General features: G+C 30.0%; 1 protein-coding gene and 1 pseudogene across 1 annotated transcript; both read left to right on the forward strand.

The window, feature by feature from the left end:
• The first annotated feature begins 3,456 nt into the window (after positions 1-3,456).
• Positions 3,457-4,501, forward strand: LOC139907251 (uncharacterized; annotated as a pseudogene).
• A 1,204-nt stretch (positions 4,502-5,705) lies between these two features.
• LOC121129879 (uncharacterized) lies at positions 5,706-18,621 on the forward strand. The gene is made up of 9 exons (XM_040725585.2): positions 5,706-5,790; positions 7,026-7,056; positions 7,980-8,095; positions 8,217-8,355; positions 8,408-8,528; positions 8,591-8,721; positions 9,145-9,273; positions 9,533-9,708; positions 18,275-18,621. Exons 1-9 carry the CDS (start codon positions 5,713-5,715, stop codon positions 18,491-18,493), a joined length of 1,140 nt encoding a protein of 379 aa, XP_040581519.1. The 5' UTR covers positions 5,706-5,712; the 3' UTR covers positions 18,494-18,621.
• The last annotated feature ends 1,694 nt before the right edge of the window (positions 18,622-20,315 follow it).

Genomic DNA, 20,315 nt, shown 5'->3' on the forward strand with positions numbered 1-20,315 from the left:
GATTTAATCAAAGAATTGTTGAAATCTTCATCTGGTACTAATATTTTCAATTCTGCGGTAATCCAATGAATTGATGGCGATGAAAGTGCATTCTCACTTCTAGATAAAAAATGTGAATCTGGTTACTAGTAACAGGATTTATTGAGCAAGAGTTCATGCAAAGTATTCAATGTCAATATCAGGAACTTTGTAAGATCAAAATATGATGAAATTCGTTGAAGTCTGGCGCAGAAAAAAGAATCAACATCACATCAATGAAGAAAAGCTGCTAAATTATCCATCTTCGGAAAAAAAAACACTTTATTTTTATATTCTTGATAACCCCCTTTTAAATCCTAAAAATACATTCCACATTTGATTAAGATTAATATTGGTGATTCATTTTTTTTTATTGATAATGCAGAATTATACCTTACGTTGTATTAAAAGGTCTCAATCTAAGGAATATAAAAAAAAAAATACTGCTCAAATATATCAATATGTATTTGGTTATTCATAAATTTTTGATGATATTTCAGCACTATTGACTTTATTAATCTTTTTTTTTTTTAGAACTACACTTGAACAGGTAAAAAATCGGTTGCTATCCCAGTCTATAGCTACCCTTGATTATTATATATTATACAATATATATATGTATATATATTCACGAACTGGGCTCGTATATTATCTTCTGTTTGCTTCTTCTGGACGATTGTCTTCGTACTGTGAACGTTGAGGTGTTTCCTTTTTCTTTGAATCCTTGTTAATTTCGAACAATATCTTCATTTTTGTTATTCAGAGCCCTTATTGGATCATAAATGGACGGTGGAAACGCCTATTCATTAAAGTCAATCTATCTGATCCATCAACCTCCACCGTGTATTTGTAATTATCCCTGACTTCCATTATAGTCCTCGTCCTATCCCATCTTTTAGCATGAAGTCCATATTGATTTTGTAGTATTACTCTATCCCCAACTTCCAACACCCTTCTGCTTTTAGAACCAGTTCCAAAAGTATTAAAAAAGTAATTGCTCTTTCCCTTCATGTTTTTATCTTTCAGGTTCCAGACATATCGCCTTTTTGGATCAATTTTTGGGTTAAAAAAATTATGTTCACATTTATGCAGGTGAAGTAGACAGTCAGTCATTTATGTCCTAAAGATCATCATAGCTTACAATATTCTAGTAACAGGTTCTAGAGTATTTCTCACAATAACTATTGCTCGTAGGAATTCGTCCGTACTTAAGGTTCCATTTCGACCGACATTATCTTGTATCCTTCTTTTCACTTCTTAAGAACTATTTTAGCTCTTATGTTAAATTGAGAGGAATATGTCGACGATGTGTGGTGATTGATGCCCCATTTTCGTAAAAAAACTCTTTTGTTTCGTGGGATGTGAATTCCGGTCCATTATCACACGATATTTTCTTTTGGAACCCCGAACGTAGTAAAAAAAGCATTCTTAAACATGTCAAAAGGCATTTTGACCCAATGAATACATAAACCTCGGTCCACCCTTACAATCTATCAGCAACTACTTTTGTCCTTTAATATCGCAATAATTGGGAACTACGGCTTCAAATGAAGAGCTTAGAATACAAGGCATAACTGGAGGACATTTAGCTTGTGATGGAGCAATTGAATCACACGGTCGGTATCCCTTTCTAGTCTTATTTGAGTTTGAAATCACTGCGTTGATAGGCATAGAGAACAAATGATCGATTGTATTATATTGTTGTAAAACATCCCTAGATAAGTACAAATTTTTAGCCTGGGGACTCACTTATACCATTGCCCTGCTTCTTTCCTAACTGTTCCCATAAAATCACGCCATAAATATCGATCGGGTTCCCATTCCCAACTGTTGCACATTCTTGAACCTTGATCAAGTCTTTGAGTCATAATCCACATTTAAGAAATTATTTCTTCCCCAAAGATAAAACTGAGCACCCGTGTCTGCAATCGTTTCTAATATAACTGGACACATTCGATTGTAATTAACTCCTAAATTTATTTAATCCAACTTTACTTTGAACAACCTGAGTCGTAACTTTGGTTGTCTTGAGGTTTCCCTTTTACCCAAACATACTAGATGCCTCTCTGTATTTATGTGAATACTAGATGCCTCCCTGATGTATGTAGTTTTAAAATATGAAACTCACTACCTTCAAGCTCACGTTTATTGTTTCTGTGTACTCCTGATATAATTTTCCCAGTGGTACTCCTCGATTTCTTCCAACAATCCAAGCACTCGTTATGAGGTATTTTATTCAATCCCTGAAACCCTCAGTAAATATTTTAAATACATTTCCACATTGAGGACATTTTTCTGATTTAATTGACCTTTCCTGGCTCCGATTCATATCCAACTGTTTTTTAAAGTAGATATTCCTGCCCAAAATCGATGTATTACTCATGACACTTTTAGCCCGTTGTCTGCATTCAATCATTTGTATGAGCTCGGATTGTCTTTTGTTATCCACATCCGAAATTGTAATGGTTCCTTTGAAAATTTCTGGGTTTTGAATACCTGTCAATATCACGATACGAATTATTTCTTCTGTATAATCAACGCTTTCTTCACAATGACACTTCATTGAAACCCCCTGCGTATTTGCCTTACTTTGGACCTTCACTGCAAATGATTTTACGGACTCCTCAGGAGATTGCTTTGTAGAGAATATATCTGTCTGTTTCACATATTTTTTCTCTTGTATTACTACAAGTGATTTTATGACATCTAAGAGAATCTCTTCGTCTTTATTTAAGATACCAGGGTTATATTTAAGAACATCAGTACCCAATATCGTTTCACAGCACTGAAATAACTGGTCCACCTTTTCTTCATCCCCGACCTTACTGACTCTCATGAGTAATTCCCATCGGTCCGAAACCCCACTCTTTTCTTCCTCAGAAGTTTCCAACGAGACCACTGGTCCATCATATGGAGGAATCGACTTGCCTTATGACATTTGTCTTTTAGTATTATCAGCACGTGTAGTGGTTTGCTGATAACACAAACTATGTGTAACTGCCTCTCATATTCTACGACAAAAATACAATATGTACATAAACTAACCATGCAATTTAATTCGCAATTATAAATAAGAGTAAAGTAGGAAAAAATTGCGGTTCGAAAATGCATACACTTTATGAAAACAGTTTACTGTTAAATATTTGGAATTCCCTTAAAGATATTTATTTCTTTGAAATATAAATAATTTCAAGAACCAAGCATTGTTTACTAGTGGTTTATCATATTTTCAAAGGTAAACGAGGAGGGAGGGAATCCTCTAACTACACTACATGGAATTCCCTAGGTTATTAAGAAGGAAATAATATATTTTTTTTTTTTTGTAAAAGTGTGCCAGTTTATTTCTGGGACATACCCATTCTGATTATATTAACTTATGTATGTATATAAAAGGAAAGATGATCTTGAACTCATTCATCAAAGCATCTTTAAATTTATCATAGCTTGTATAGACATACATACTTGGGCCGACGAATATATTTTACAAAGGTTCAATAACATTCATCGATATGATTGGAAAGATTTTGGTTGTATCTTTTTTTGTACCCATATCTTCAGCTCAAGACATTACTCTCAATGCACCCTCTTTAGCCGTTAACTGTGGAGGCTAATGCTCTAATTATGCATTTCAAGACATTAATGGAATAAAACAAGGAAATTCCAATTCAGTGGATAAAACAGGGGCAAAAGGGTGTTATGTAGAACCCGGCCACACTTATCAAGACACGAGACGATCCAAAAGGAGAGACAACATTGGTAGACTCCGACAAATTTCTTATGAAGCTTGTGCAACTCCAAGATGTGGAGGAGGAATTTTCGTAGGGTTCGGAAGCAACAACAATAATGGGTTTGGTAATAACAACGGATTGGGAAATGATAACAACGGATCCGGAAATAATCACAAAGGATTCGGGAACAATAACAAAGGATTTGGAAATAGTAACAACGGATTCGGAAACAATAATAACGGGTTTGGAAACAGTAATATCGGATTTGGTAATAACAACAGACGTTTAAGAAAGCCAAGTCGTGGTGGAATTGGAGGTTCCATTATCTTGAGACCAAGAAATAACCAAAAATCTAACTCTAATATTGTTCTATAAACCATCTACCTCTTCATAAGCTGATAGAGTTTTATTTGAGGTTTTATATAATATGTATATTTCTGAAAAATATAAAATACATTCTTGAAAACAAAGAATAAATTCATTTGTCCACATAAGAAAAAATATGACCATTAGTATATGAGATAAAGACGCTTCAAATTTCATTATCAAAGCAGTTTTATTAGCATTGCAAATAACAAAAAATTAGAGGACACTCAAGAATCGATTTTGTTTTAAATAAATTAAAATTAAAATACATTTAAAATATCATCAATTATTATTAAACGTTCTAGCCATTATTCATTTTTTCCTTTTTTAGAGGGCCAGTGTATCGCTGCAATTAGTCTGTTGATGTTGATAGTCTACTAAATTTTGAAAAAAAAGAGGAAAAATAAGTAAATGTGTTGATAAGTTTTACATGCCTATATACTTATATGATTACTTTACATTTGGATATATTATTCACTTTTAAAATCACACAACCTCTTTAATATCACCAAGTACTTTTTTGATTCGATTATTTAAAGGAATATAATATTGTAACTATTTTATGTAGTTAAGAATATATGTATTAATTTTCATCCATGGGTTTCATTCTAATCCATTCCTTTCCGCTTACGTGCTTGTAGGTAAAATATTATTTTTTTTAAATTTTGTTTCCGTAGGGGCGTACAATTTTAGTTTCCCAGGTTGATATAAGAAGGCTAAAACACCATCTATAGAACTATTTAGCTATTTAGTTAAGAATATTCCTCACCAACTAAAATTGATTATATTGATGATATCGAAATTCGATTTAAATTTCAAATACCGCACGATAAAATTGACTGAATTTGTATATAATATGTTTATATAAAAATTGAAACAAGTATCATTCATTATAATAACTTGTTGGACAGTTTTTCAGTGGTTTAATATTGTTTTTGGCTCTTTAAAAATTCCTCTCTGTTTTTCATTGAAGTAAAAAACTTATATTGCGTTTTCTTCTAAAAAATTTCAACCTTCTTTTATGTTATCGGCACATATATGTGCATAACTAAAGTAAAGATAAATGTACTAATCCATTCATTTTCCCCGTCAGTAGTGGTCGAAAATATGAGAAAAAAGGTAAATAATAAAAGTTTAAATATCGACAAATTATTGGGAAACTATTTTGTATCAGTAGTCTATTTTCTATTTCTTTTATCTCTTATTATTATTCAGAACGTTGAATGCTTAAATATGAATCAGCTGTTACTAAGCTTGAAAGCAATTACTTTTTTATTTAAATTAAGGAGAACCCAATAGATGGGAAAAATGGGCTAACTAAAAAAATATAATCCTGCGGACGCCCCTGGTTAAGTATGATTGAGTATGTACGTAGGTATAATTAAGTTATAACATACTCGTATATAGATAATGTTACACATAAATATATATTCAACTAATTAACTTAATTAACATCATTTTAAGATTGATTTATGTATGTATGTTAGTACCAAGAAAATTAAAAATTGTGAAAGTACTTAGCACCTGTTCCCTCTATGAACAGACTATATAAATATACTCATAAAAATAGAGGCTCTACCAATCATTTACACATCTACCTATGTATATGATTCCAAGAATGCTATCCATCTTATATATACTTATGGTATGCTTCACTGTACAAGGAGTTATTATAGAGGTAAGATTGTTTATTATATTTTCTAGAAGCTTACTAAGGATTTCTTTTCACTCGTCTTTCCTAGGACCAGTCATATCTGTCCTTAGGACTGACTGTCCTTGGCAACGATCTTTAAGACTGTTAGTTCTTAGAACTGGTCCTTAACTCTCGGTCTTTCGATTTTTTCCTATAAACTTCGATTATTTATTAAGCCAAATAAGATGTCTTAGATTTTCATGAAGAGTATTCCACATATCTTGTAGAAACATACCATGCAACATAAAACGAATATTTGTACTTACTTATATAATCTATAAATACGAGGTGTGTCAAAATTTTGCGGGCACGGTACATTTGGTATACGTGATTTTTTATGTTAGTACCCTCGCCATGAACATGTATTTACTGTTTCAGCTAAATCATATGTTTAGTTTGTTTGTGAGAGGTATTAGAAATGTCTTGATTTCAAGCAAATTTTCATTCCTGAGTCAATCAAAGAAGTTTAGTCAATCTCACCATAGATAACGCCTATGTAAAAACTACTCTCCTTATGACTATGCAAGGTAATCTAACCCGTTGAATAATTGTAAGGGTCTATAACCTATGTTTATGAGTGATAACTTATAAACATAGAAAAAAAAATTAAAAGGAAATAGGGGAAGGTTTACAAACTTTTCTATCACTTGAAGCGTATGTAGCCAACGTGTTAATATTTACAAATTGTGTTCTTCTTTTTGATTATTTGATTGGGACATTTTAACAGTTTCATTATTTTTACCTTCTTAAAAATATTCGAATATAGTTAATTAATAGAATATGAAGGAAAGATTAGCTCGAGAAATGTCATAAATTGCTTGCGATATCTTTTTGTAACGATATTAAACTTCATTTTGCGGTTCCTGAGGGTGTAAATAACATAAATAATAAATCAATTTTTTTTCTTTTTTAATCTAATTTTTGGTTTTATATATATATAAAAAGTATTTAAGAAATTTATTTCAAGAATATGTATAAGAATAATGTCAATTCGTATACATCTAGCAGCAGTCCAGGTCCCTCCCATAATTTGGAGTACCACCTTATAGATATTAAATATTGTAACGAGATTGCTAGCCATATTCTATTAATATATATATATATTCTTTTTTCATTCAATTAATTAATTGCTCACAAAAACACATAATAAATCGTATTTATTTCCTTCAATGTAATCAATTTGTATAAACATAATATTAATTTTATTTTTATTATTTTAGAATAGGGATGGACAGAAAGATTTGGAGAATGGTAAGTCTTTAAATCAACTCTATTTAATGGTTCATAATATATCAATTCTGAAATAATATCAATACGGATTTTTTTTATTAACACTATTTGCAGCAATGCAATTTATATACAAAAATTTATAGAAGAATGTAGCTCAATGGACAACACGCTTAGGAGAAATTATTATCTTGAATTCAATGTGTGTAGGTTCACACCTTGGTTGTTCCTGGAGAAGATATTTACATTATGTATTTTGAGTTCAAAGAAGAATCCTCGATCAGATGGAGTAATTGTAATACTACATATAATGTTTAAATCAGTGAAACTCCATCTGAGCAATTAAAGGAACATTTAAAAAAAATATATAAAAGTTCTTCACCAGCTCTATATATATTGATTATGTGCTTTTAAAAAAATGAGGATTAGGGTACAGGGGCGTCCGCAGGGGGTGGACAGGAGGAGTGTACCCCCTCCCCACCACCCCCAAAAAAGAAATTTTTGCTTTTTATTCGAATTTTTTTCGTCAGAATGAAAAAATTTTACGCGAAAATAAGTGTAAAATTTTTTAACAATTTTTTTTCTTAGAAAAAAGGCCATTCTGGCAAATTATGCAACAGAACAAAAAAAATTGATTTGTGAAATTTTTTGTGAATACCTATGGATTTTCGAGAAAAAAAACTCAAAAAAAAATAACTTTTGGTGAATATTGAGTAGAAATTCAGGGTGGAATTCTAGTACTGTGCATGTCTAGTTATTGATTAAACTAAGTACCGAAATGCCAAACTTATTCTTATTAAATATATTTTAAATATTACTTTCTAATTCCAACCCAATACGTGTCATTAAATTAAAAGTAATTCTCGTTTGGTTAATCTTTTATTGGAATATGGAATTTTGATTATTTTTGTCAATTTACACTGATTTGATTTCCTTTCTCACTCCAGGTACACATTATAAAGAGTATACATGTGGTTCAACGGTGGATGATAAGATTTTTTTCTTCGTTAATCCCTTATACCCTGATTCCCTACCAAACGAAACTCTTGATTGCCATTTGGTAGTAAGTATTTTTCATATCCTCTAAATAAATTAAATTCGATAATCTCATATCAAATAGATTTTATCAATCAGATAGCATTTATATCAAACTATAAATTCCAATGTTGTATTATATTTTTCAGATTTCTCATGATTGCTCAGAATCAACATGTCAAATAAGATTGGATTTTGAAGAATTTGAAATTAGTCCTCCAGTTCATGGGGATTGCTCTAAAGACAGGTTTGAAATTGACTCTGAAAGTCCAACTCCCATCCTTTGCGGTAAGTAAAGAGCTATATTCTATAATTGTATCATTATTATTAGCTTTTAAAGGATCTAATTCCAAGCATCATTTATATGCTGATGTGCAATCCCGAAAAAAGACACAATTACGTTTTATTATCAAGCCCTTGGCTTCTCCAAAACTAGTGATAGAAAATAATGGAGTCAAGAGGTTTGTTGGATCGTTTTCCTATCATAAAGTAACATTTCATTATCATTTCATTCTACTTGTAGCTTTAAAAGTGAAGAAAATTCGAATAAAAGATTTAAAATCCTTGTGACTCAAATATCATGTGGCTGTGCAAAAACCTTTAACGAAACAAGCTCATTAATTAAGTTTAACAATCCGCATTTAGCTCCAATAGGTAAGATAATTAGTTAAATAAATCAAGGAATATTTTATACATGAAACACGTACACTTTTTTTCTTTCCCTTCTTTAGACCAACAAAAGACTATTTTTCTAATAATAGAATAGTTGGGAAATGAAGGTAGAACTGAAATAAATCAATCGTATATGTAATGATAAAGGAATTAAAAGGACTATTTTTATGAATTAATGTTCTGATAACATAAAATAAATAGATCAAACAAAAAAAAATATTAAATCCTTAAAACACTCATTAAATAACTTTTTTAATGCAAATGCCAGTTTCTTTTGTTACTTATTTTACTTGGGCAAAAAAAAATAATAATAAAGTGAAAAAAGAGAATACGCTTTTGATGTACAAAGTATTTTTTGAGTAAATATGATTTTGTCTTTAAAGTTCAGAGTTATTTTTTGAACAGGGTGTACCCAATATTTCAAAAATCTTCACACGGGTTATATCAAAACATTTAATTATGGTGGAACTATTAGAAATTATGATCCTTGCTTTAATTCTTCCGATCCAATTTGTGGAGAACGAGTTCCTACAGGTAATAATGGCTGTTCCAATGTATATATATATATATACACGTTTTAGTCCATAAACTTCTTTATAATATATGTGCTTATAATATGCTTTAATCAACATAATATATTTAAAAAAATATTCGGATAAAAAATTAAGTGAAATGAAAACATTACCTTTGGTTTGAAAATAGTTGATTTGTAATAAGCAAGTAACTTTTTATTTGATTTGATTCTTATATTCTAATTTTATGTATTTATTTCTTATTGTTATGTCTTTCTCAGGATATTTGAATAATTTGGATTACTCAATTTGTATTGAGTTACCAAAGGATCATTGTGGACTAACATTTACATCTTCGAGTTTTGATGTGGGCATTTTACCAACGGGACGTCGATCAATTATTGAAAAACAATGTGAAAAAGACTATATTTATATTCCCCAAGGAATGCATCCAGAAGTAAATAATTATCATAATATAGTTTTTTAAAGACCAGTTTTCCATTCATGTACATTAAACTTTTTCTTATTTTTATTTTTTCAAAATGTGGGAGATACATAGTAACGCAACCTTACAATTTTATTATATAAATATTACACTTAGTCTAACAAAGTGGTCTATCAGTGGTCCATATGGTTCTGGCGCAACTGAAGCCGTATTAATCAATATTAAAAGGCTACACATAGCCTTTCGAGTTTTAAATTTTACAATTTTATTAAAAAATATATACACTTCTTATCAAAAAAAAAAAAATGAGGAGTAAACATATGTCAAAATTGAACAATTTATACAAAAGCTATTTCAAGGAAAAAAACAATTTTTTAAATGTTTTTTTTTTTAAATCATTTCCTCTGAAAAGATTATTTATTGTACAAAAAAGTCAATTTCTATCGACAAATTATTCTTATTAGCCATTTGGTGGCGCTGCAAATTACACTTGAATTAGCCAAAATTGGTTATCACAATAAAAGAATAATAAATTCACTTAATACATTTGAAAGACCATATAGTGACAGTATAGATTTATATAATCAAATATAAGTCCCAAATCATAGCTTAAGTTCTTGGGTACTTTAAATCATCCCACACATTTGAATACAAGGCCTATAATTGACTCAAATATATTTATGAAATATTGGCCTGTGTATATCAAGTCAAATATACATTGGGTTTTACTCCTTTTTTGATTTTTCAAGATTGTTTTTATTTTGACATGCCACATATGTGTCATTCGTATGATGACAAAATAAGTACTATTATAGATCCCAAAATTTCATTATACATATAACAAAATGAGTATAATATGATGCAATGGCGTCGCTAGCTTCTTTCTGAAGCCCCCCTATATATATAGAAAATCATAATCATGGTGTTATATCTTTTGGGGCTAAGCCCCCCTCTTCTCTTGATATGAAATAACTTTTGTTTATTTTTCTTATATAAAGTATAAATTTTTCAAAAATCATAATATGCAATCTTTTAATATGACCAAGTACTGTTTTGATTCCATTATTCCAAAAATATATAATCTTTTTTTGTGTTTTTTTTTTATGACTTTATTTATTCAAAGAAGTAACATATAAAAAAGGTATATATATAAATAAACATACTAGCTTAAAATTAATTCCCTAAACCAAAGTCAAACATCTTCGAAAATTGCTATAAATGATGTTAGTAATCAATCCATTTACAACAAAACGTTCCTACTATAAAATTTGACGATAAATAAATAAAGCCACAAAATAGCTAAAAATTTAACACAAAAGAATTAGAAGTTGTTACAGAATAAAAAGAATAAAACAATAATTATTCTGTAGATCCGGAATACTTTTTAAATTTCTTATAATTGCACATGGCAAACAATGATTGGTGGTAGTGTTATATGTCCCTAGCATATTTCCATGAAGACTGATACGCCCTTGGAATCCTAACAGAGAAAGCAGAATATCGGGATGAAATCAAAATACCTCTGATATCTTCGACACTGATGAGCTCCACTAGTGCCAACTTCTCTGTAATCATGCTTTTACAGCTTGATAAGACCAACTCTGTAGCTTTGATTTTTGTAGGAGCACTTTGGATTTTTAAGGAGAGACCAAATAAAATTAAAGGCGTTTATAATTTTTTCTGTAATTCCAGTTATAATCAGAGTGATAAAATCTCTCAAAATTTGTAGTGCCAGGCAACTCGCAAATGCCTGCATAAATGTGTTGAAAATTTTGCCGCAGACTTTACTGGGAGTATTAAAAAGTAAACAACCCGAGGATATTTGAAATTGGGCAGTAAATCGCTTTCCATCCCTGATTTTAGATATGGAACTTTTGATCCTCTTCTTCCATGTTTTGGATAAATTCAAACAAATAAAATATCCATCACAGATATTACTGGCCTGTTCTTCAGAGTTCGGAGGAAAATTCATTCTTAAGTGCCAAGGAATTGGAGTGAGATGGATGGATGATTGGAGCTCTTTTTAGTAGGAAGAAAAAAATTAAATTATTGAAGGAAGAATTATGTTCAAGATCATATATATGAGATTATATTCTTATAAAACTTTGTCCATTCCAACTTTTTTGGGTCAATGAGGTTTTTATACAAAAACTTCTAAAACTATTGGGACGCACAATGTCAATAATAGAAGAGGATAAAAAGACTGGTGAACCTTTCCAAATAATCCTCTGGACAGCAGCCCAAGAATGAGAGAATTCATCAATTTTGGCATTAATAAAATCTTTACAAGCATTAACCAATTGAAGGCAGGATGGGACGAAATAAATGCACGCCACTCAGACTCCGAGTTCTGGAAAGGTCAATTAGAATCTTTCGATAAATATTCTGAATAATTATAGAGAGCAAAGTCCATCCTCCACGCAACTGACTTTTGGGTCTTTTTAAGGAATGTAAGTATCTTCGATAAAAAAGATTATTGAGCCACCAATATCCTTCGTCGATGACCTTCTCGGCTAACAATGGAATATAAGTTGCGTTATAAAGAGTAGCAAGAACAATTTGGTAATTAAGAGGTCGATTCTTTTTTGGAGATTAAATTTCTTCCATTTGTAAATCGAAAAATTAATGAAAACGTTTAGATCAGTCCAGTTTGTATACGAGGTTCCTTTACTTTCCCACTTAATTCCTAAAATATTGATATCTCCAAGATCTTTCATCCCTGCTGCAAAAAGTAACAGAGCTGAAGCACGACCCTGGCGACAACTTTTGTTTAAAAGTATGTTGATCACTTTCCAAATCATCCAATACAATAGTCGACGTACCATGGTATAGAAGAACGCTAATTGGGTTGAAAATCTTTTAGGAAGGTGTTTATTTATTGCTCTCAAAATATGTAAAAGGATATCAAAGGCCTTGCAGAAGTCAATGCAATTATTGCACCAAATCTCCCCTTATTTTGTACACTCTCAATTCCAGTTGGAATATTTCTTGATACGTCCGAAATCGTACTCCCCTTCAGGAATCCTTTCTGTTCCAGACCAAGCTTATAATTAAAAATTGGCTCAATTTCGGTTACAAGAATACCAGAAAGGATTCTATAGCTTTCATTAAGCACAGTTATTGGTCTCCTGTTCTTCGTCAACGACTTAGGGAGATGCCCATATATTTTAATGGACTTTCCTATCTCAACCTGGTAAGAAGCAACACCATCAAAGCACTGAGTGAAAAAATTTCCATTAACACCATCAGGCCCCGAAGCTTTCCCATCTTAAAAGTTATTTTTGATAAAAGAAGTTATAGCTTATTTAGTAAAAATCGAGTGCTTAACTAATTAAGGCCGAAGAAAATTAACTCTCTTACTACCAAGAGTATTTTGGAGGCGCAACTGAAAAAGATTCAATATCTCCCGAGAGTCTGTAATCATATTGCCTTCAGTCAGGATTTTCTTGATGATAGATCTAGAAAAAAATTATTTAGGAAAAAGGTTTTTAATCTTTTATAGCGTAATTTTCAGTGTCGATTTTGCTTTAAATTCCAATCCAGCAGTTACTGAGAATCAAAATAAATTTATAATATCTGAAGTAATAGAACGTAAAAATAAGAAACCTTTCCCCAGTATTTCCTCAATATCTTTTTGAAACGACATTTATCTCTTTCTTTCTGTACGAACAAACTCTAAGGGTCTCTAGATTTAACTGTATAAAACAGATGAGGAACAAGTTTTTTTTTAAATTAAATGAAAGGTTAAATTGTTTAAAAAACATTTTTGAAGTTTGTTGATATTTTTTTTGTTTTCCAATACCCATTTAGGGGACTGAAAGCGTTTTTTAGGTCTATAAAATTGGAAACAATTACAATAATGTTTAACTATTTTATGTAGTTAAGTATATTTATATTTCGTTTATGTGTCTCTTACTAATCCATTTCCTTTCTGCTGAGGTTCTTATACGTATAATGTTATATTTCATTTTGCCTCCATTGGTATACATTTGTAGCTTCCCAAGCTGAGACAAAATGCTAAAAAACCTATCTCATTTGCGATTTAAAACATTAAGATAAACCTTAAAAGTTGACTTTCTTCTCAAAATGAGCATATCTTTAAAAATCACTTGTGTACATAAAAAAGTTAAATATAAAGGTACAATTTTATTTATATATATTTACTTTCACACACAGTAGAAATCGAAATTAGGAGAAAAGAGATACATTATAAGAGTCAATAAAACCACTAAAATTCTTGCTTTATAACTTTACACAAATACAGTTTTGCCTTTATTTTAAAGGCGACCATATCTGGCAATGTACACATACGGGTATATGTACATTTAGTAATGAAAATCCTTTGTATTTAGGACATGTTAAAAAAAAAGAAGTTTGTTGTGATCAATTCTTTGATTTCATCATCGACCAAGACTTTCGACTCAACTATAAATGAATACATTTTTTTTTAATTAAAAAATTGATTGCTTCAAGGTTTTGTTATCTAAAATATTTATGTACCTTACATTTCCCATCATCTTCAAAAAATTATAAAAACCATCTCTAAGACCAAAACCTCTTTTTTTCCATTTCATTTTCTCAAATACTTTATGCGCCATTTCAGAATGGACTTCGGCTTTATCCTTCAAGAATGTAGACATATTTCGAGATAACTGGCGAATTATAAGTGGTGCATACCTTTTTCTTCTTCCATTGTAAAATTTTTTTCTTTTTTTTCAAAAATATTTGTTACAAGTATTTAAATCAAGGGCCTTTCTCAAAAATTCGCCAAAACGATTTAAATAACATAATTTCCTAAAAATCTTTAAAGAGCAGCAATCTAGTCTACGTTCCTTTTGGGGGGGATTGATCCGTTTCCATGAGATGGTTTGAGTGCGTCCTTCAGGGAATTTAAAAAAGTCACAAAATTCCTCAACTTTCCTGCATTAAATGTTCTATAGGTGTGTTAATTTTAAAATATGAGTTGTTGTTTTTGTTTTGTTTTTGGTAAAAAAGGATTAATTATATATTTGAACTCTTGCCGGTTTACTTTTTCTTTAAAACAATAATTATGTTTACTGGTAGCCTTTCAAATTTTTTGCTCGGTACTTGTATAATTTTAAGAACATCTCCCTCTCCTTTCACTTTCATAAAATGAGTCACATGTATGCTATCTAAATTAAATAAATTTGAAATTAGCAATTTTATTAGTTATTTAAATTGAGAATTGATCCCGATTCTTTCATGTTGATTTTCAAAGTATTCAATATTTGCCTAAATTCCTGTGTAAATAGTAGCAATATCATACGCTAAACCTTCTAATTTATACACCAGAACAGCTATTTTTATACTTTTATGTATCTATATGAATTTATTTCCTACAGCATAAGATTTCAAGAAATAATAAATAGCATAGGAGAGTTAGGGTCTCCTTGTAGACAGACTCTATTCACTTGAAAAATATTATCATCCCTTTCATAGAAAGTGAAAAGGTCACAAAGACTACTACAATTCGTATAAATTTATCTACTAGGCCTTGTGCCTACAAACTTTTTAAACCCCATTGGTGAGATTTACTGTAGAATTCTTAAATAAAATCAATAACAATTGCTTCCAAATCGGAATATTTCCTTTTTGCTTCCGGAATCGAATCTTTAATTCCTCTGCTCACACCTTCCATAACTATATCAGGAAGAAATCCCTTTCACGATGGATGTAATATGCCGCTAAAATTTGTTTATATTCTTTTTGCTAAGATACCACTATTATATGATGTGTTAAGCACTGTCAAGGGACGGATATTACCGTCAAATCTTGGATCTTTATCTTTCTTGGGAATAAGGGTGAGTTTGCCGATTTAAATGTATTTCTCTAAACAACTATAAGTATTAGCTTTTTCATACAATTTTTCCCCGCTAAGGGAACAATGATAATTATACTTCTAGTAGTAATCTATTAAAAATCCATCCGAACCTGAAGACTTATTTCTTTTATTGTACATCTTAATATAATATATTATTTCTATGCAACTAACAAAGGCTTATATTAGCATCTCAAATTTGAGAAAAAAACATCATTCACACTCCATTTTTCAATCGTACTAAGAAAGTCTGCTGATTTAAAGGAATACAATATTTCGTTTCTCTTAAATGCAACCATCACTTCCACAGTACATAAATAAAAAAAATTAATTTAAAACCCTAGAAATATCAACCAGACTTAAAATGTAGCGTGGCTTCACTTTGAGCTTTGTCACTTTGCACCAAAATGTATGTCTTGGAATGCCCTTCGGATAAAACCTACATTTATTATTGTTATTTCAGTCGCAGAATACGAAAATAACTATTAAAAATTTCAACTGCAATAGATTTGGCTTTTAGAGGCCCTTTTTTTTTAAAAAAAAAAAAAACTCTCATTTTTAGAGTATAATTACGATTCAGATAATCATTTCCATGTAAAATAACTAAAAATATATTTAATCGAAGATAAATGAAATATTTTATTTAATAAATATCTTTTGCATTTCTTTTTTTTTAAATTTGCTTTAAAATAATAATTAAAACTAAAGAATACAAATTATATTACAACTTAAAAAGATTTCCCATCAAAAAAGGTAGATTTGGATTAATTTTTTTAGTTTAACTTTTAATTTTCTTATGGAATATTTAATAAATGAGGAATAAAAAAGTTTGTGTGAAAAGTTCCGTCATTAAGTATCAATAAGTCGAATAGATTACTTAATTTGTAATGAATACAAATCCAATTGCTTAAATATGAAACATATTTAAATTGATTTTAATCTTCTGACCTCTAAAATTACGTATTAGAAATTAGTCAAATAATGGACATAATTATATTCAATTTGGGAACATTTTTTCCTACAAAATTACATAAATTAAAAATAAAAATGTCAAAAACTCAATCAATATCAAACTTTTCTTTACGGCAAATCCTTTAAACTTTTGTTATAGAAAATGGATACAATATAACTTTATAAATAATTTATCGTTCCACAGCATGAAATTTTTGAAATTCAACAACATCTAAATATATATTTTTTACTCAGCTTAATTTTTTTTCATGAATTAATATTACTTTTAATTTTCATTTATATAGTTATTTTATTTCAAAATATGGCTCTGAATCGAATTGGTTATAAACTGGATTTTTATAAAAATAATTTATAGTTTAAATTATTTATAGTCGGCTAGTAAAAATACTGTTGCATACTGTAATGACTTATTTAATTAAATTAGACTAAATATATTCTAATTACACTAATGTTTTTAATGCATAATTTAACTTTAAATTTCCTGAAGTTGATGATATAGAGCCAATTAGAAATTATTTATGCATGCATGTTCAATGTATATCCGTAGTGATGTACAGTGGGCATATTAAAAAAGAAACCGAAATCAACATGGTAACCCTTATAAACCCTTACAATTTGAAGAATGCTTTTGTGTAGAGAAAAAATAATGCTCATTACGTTTCATTAGATCAACTAACTAAAATCAGCTGTGACAAAGGAGGAATGAGATAAGGAAATAAACAAGGGCATTTGGTAGAATTACTGCGATGTCGATCCCTAATTCTACTTTGAGTCGAACAAGAACTTACAATTATAACTCCCCAACAAGTACTCAAGGTTACGCTCCATCTTTTATGAGCACACACGAATATTCAATCAGGTTTTGAATATAATTGAATTTATTTAGGAAATGATGTTCATTACTCAGGAATTAAATAATAATAACATCTGCTAAGGAAAGAAAAACTGATTCTTCAGTTTACCAATTCCAAAAAAGGGACCAGCTAAGTATAGACACAATTTGGAAGTTCAATCAGTATCACAATTTTTTAGCACTTGGATTAATTAGAAATATCATTTTCTAGAGACAATAATAATTTCATAAGAGAATTTCTTCTTCGATACAAGAAATAATATGCATAACTATGAAAAAACTGACAGTTTAATACACATATGGATAGATGTCTCAGTAAGCGGCAAAGCTATTTGATGTATGGATTCTCCCAAATGATTACATTTTGAAAAATATTTAATTTATAATAGTTTTTTTTAATCAAAAAAATCCATATTAATTATTATTTAAGTTATTAAAATTGGAAAGTCCCTAGTTCTGGACTCCTAGTGGAGAAAAATTGTATTTGATTGGGCCTGTTATCTTTTTTTTTTTTTTAGGGCTTTGGTTTAATTTGTGTATACTATATGCGACTTTCTGTATATAATTACATATATAACCATCATAGCTTTATAGAAATCATTTTCTGATATTTCCAGAAGTGTACATTTATAATTATATAACGTATATATATATATATATATTTTTTCCATTTCAAAAACTAAATAAGCCTAATTCAGAAGATCCAATGTTATTATTAGATATTTTCCAACAAACTTATATGACATGCTGTATTAATTATATAATGTTATATTTGCCTTTTGAATCACATAATATAAATGTTTGAAAAATATAATTTATATACGTAAATGTCTTTGGTGGGATATTGCATTCATTATATTTTTCAGAGAAAAAAAGTTCAAACTAAATCTTATGTATTTTTATTATAATTTTAGGATTTTAAATCATCTTTTCCGGCAAGTCGTTTTTGTGGACCATTTCTAGGAATAAAGGAATTAAAATCTCCAATAGTTACATATTCAAAACCATTTGTGATTCATTTTCATTCTGATGGATTTGAAGAAAGATTTGAGTCAACACAAGTTGGGTTTTTGATTAAATTTAATAGCATACCTTGTTATTTATCTCGATTTGAAGTGGGTTCATTTGTGTAATAAATTCTTTGACATATAAGATTGTTATTATTTATATTACATACAAAGTTTAATAGATGCATCAAACATCTAAGGAATAAATATGATATAATACATTATTTTGTAAATTTTTAGAAAGAAAATGGCTTAAAAATATCATGGATGCAATTAAAAATTTGTAGTGTATTGATAATTAACAAACAGAAAATAAAATAATCAAGAACTCATCGTATTTAAAATTTATTCGCTCATCAAACCGGTGCTAAGTCAAAATAATTTTTGAAAAATTACAATACAATAAATAATTTTAGAAGTGATAAATTAAATGTGTTTTTTTTTAAAGAAAATTCACTAGCTTGTTTTGAAAAGAATTAATCATATTTTCTAACCAACATCTCAAAAATCTTGATTTTATAAAGAATCGGAAATCCTCGATATTTATCTTTTTAAATAAAAAAAAATCGAAGGACTATTATTGAAAATATTCATGATGAGTGGAGCAGATGTAATACGTGTCATAGAAGCGACATAAGATAATAGTTCATATTATTAGGACTTCGTAGAGTTCATACTATTCCTTTCCTTAAAATATTAATATTTTTTTAGCTACTCTCAACGACTACTTCAATATGGTTCGTGTTTTTAGGATTCATTTTTTCATACATTCATTTTTTTTTTTAAGATAAACAAGCCTATTAAATCAAAAACTTCTTAGGCGTAACTAAAATAGCCAAAGGCGCAATGTAAACAAAAACTCAAACTGGATGCAATATCCTAATCTTATAATGGATGAAATAAAAAGTTCTAAACATTATTCCGCTTTATTTTGACAATAAAATTAACCTAGTTAGGAGTATCCGATTTAGATCAAATATCTCCGTTTTGTTGGATAACTTTTGTCCATTTTGAAGGCAATTTCATAATTCGAATTCCAAGAAGTCTTCGTCCCTATAGGTTAAAAAACTTGACCAGCTCATTTTCATGAATATCTCTTGAGGGTAGTTTCGTACCATCAAGAAAAGTTTGCAACTGATTTAGAAAGTGATAATTGCTTGACGCCAAGTCTGGACTTAATGGCAGGTCCAATAAAACCTCTCATCTAAGCTCCTAGAGCTTCTGGCGCGTCGCTAAAGATGTATTTGGCCTGGCGTTGTCTTGATGGAATATAACTCCCTTTCTAATAGCCAATTCTGGCGGCTTTTGGTCGATTGCCGGCTTCTATCTGGTAAGTTGTTGACAATGTAAGTCTGAATTGAGTGTTTTGCCCGATGGGAGCAGCTCATAATTCCTTTTCAATCCCACCAAAAACAAAACATAACCTTCCTTGCCTTTAATCCGGGCTGGGCAATATTTTGAGCCACTACACCGTGCTTTAACCAAGATATTTTTGGGCTTTTGTTCTTGTATGTAACCCATTTTTCATTGCCAGGCACCATACGCTTCAAAAATGTATCGATTTCGTTACGTTTCAGCAAAAAGCTGCAAATATCAATTCGATCCAAAAGGTTATTTTGCGTCAATTCGAGTGGCATCTATATATTGAGCTTTTTCTTATGGTTCCAAACGGTTTTCTGGCTAATCTTTAGTTCCTGGGCAATGGAATAAGTGCTCAAATGAAAGTCCAGCTAGAAGATTTCAATTATTCTATGGATATTTTTTATTATTGGCCTACCAGAGCATGCCTCATCTTCGACGTCCATATTGCCAGAACGAAATCATTGGAACCGCCGCTTTGATGTTCCATTTGATACTGTATTGGGTCCATAAACAGCACAACTTTTTTGGCCGTATGCTCTGCCTTTTCATCTTGGTTGTAGTGATACTGAAGAAGGTACCAAATTTC

This window comes from Lepeophtheirus salmonis, chromosome 14, assembly GCF_016086655.4.
Source record: "Lepeophtheirus salmonis chromosome 14, UVic_Lsal_1.4, whole genome shotgun sequence".
In the NCBI taxonomy this organism is placed as follows: domain Eukaryota; kingdom Metazoa; phylum Arthropoda; class Copepoda; order Siphonostomatoida; family Caligidae; genus Lepeophtheirus; species Lepeophtheirus salmonis.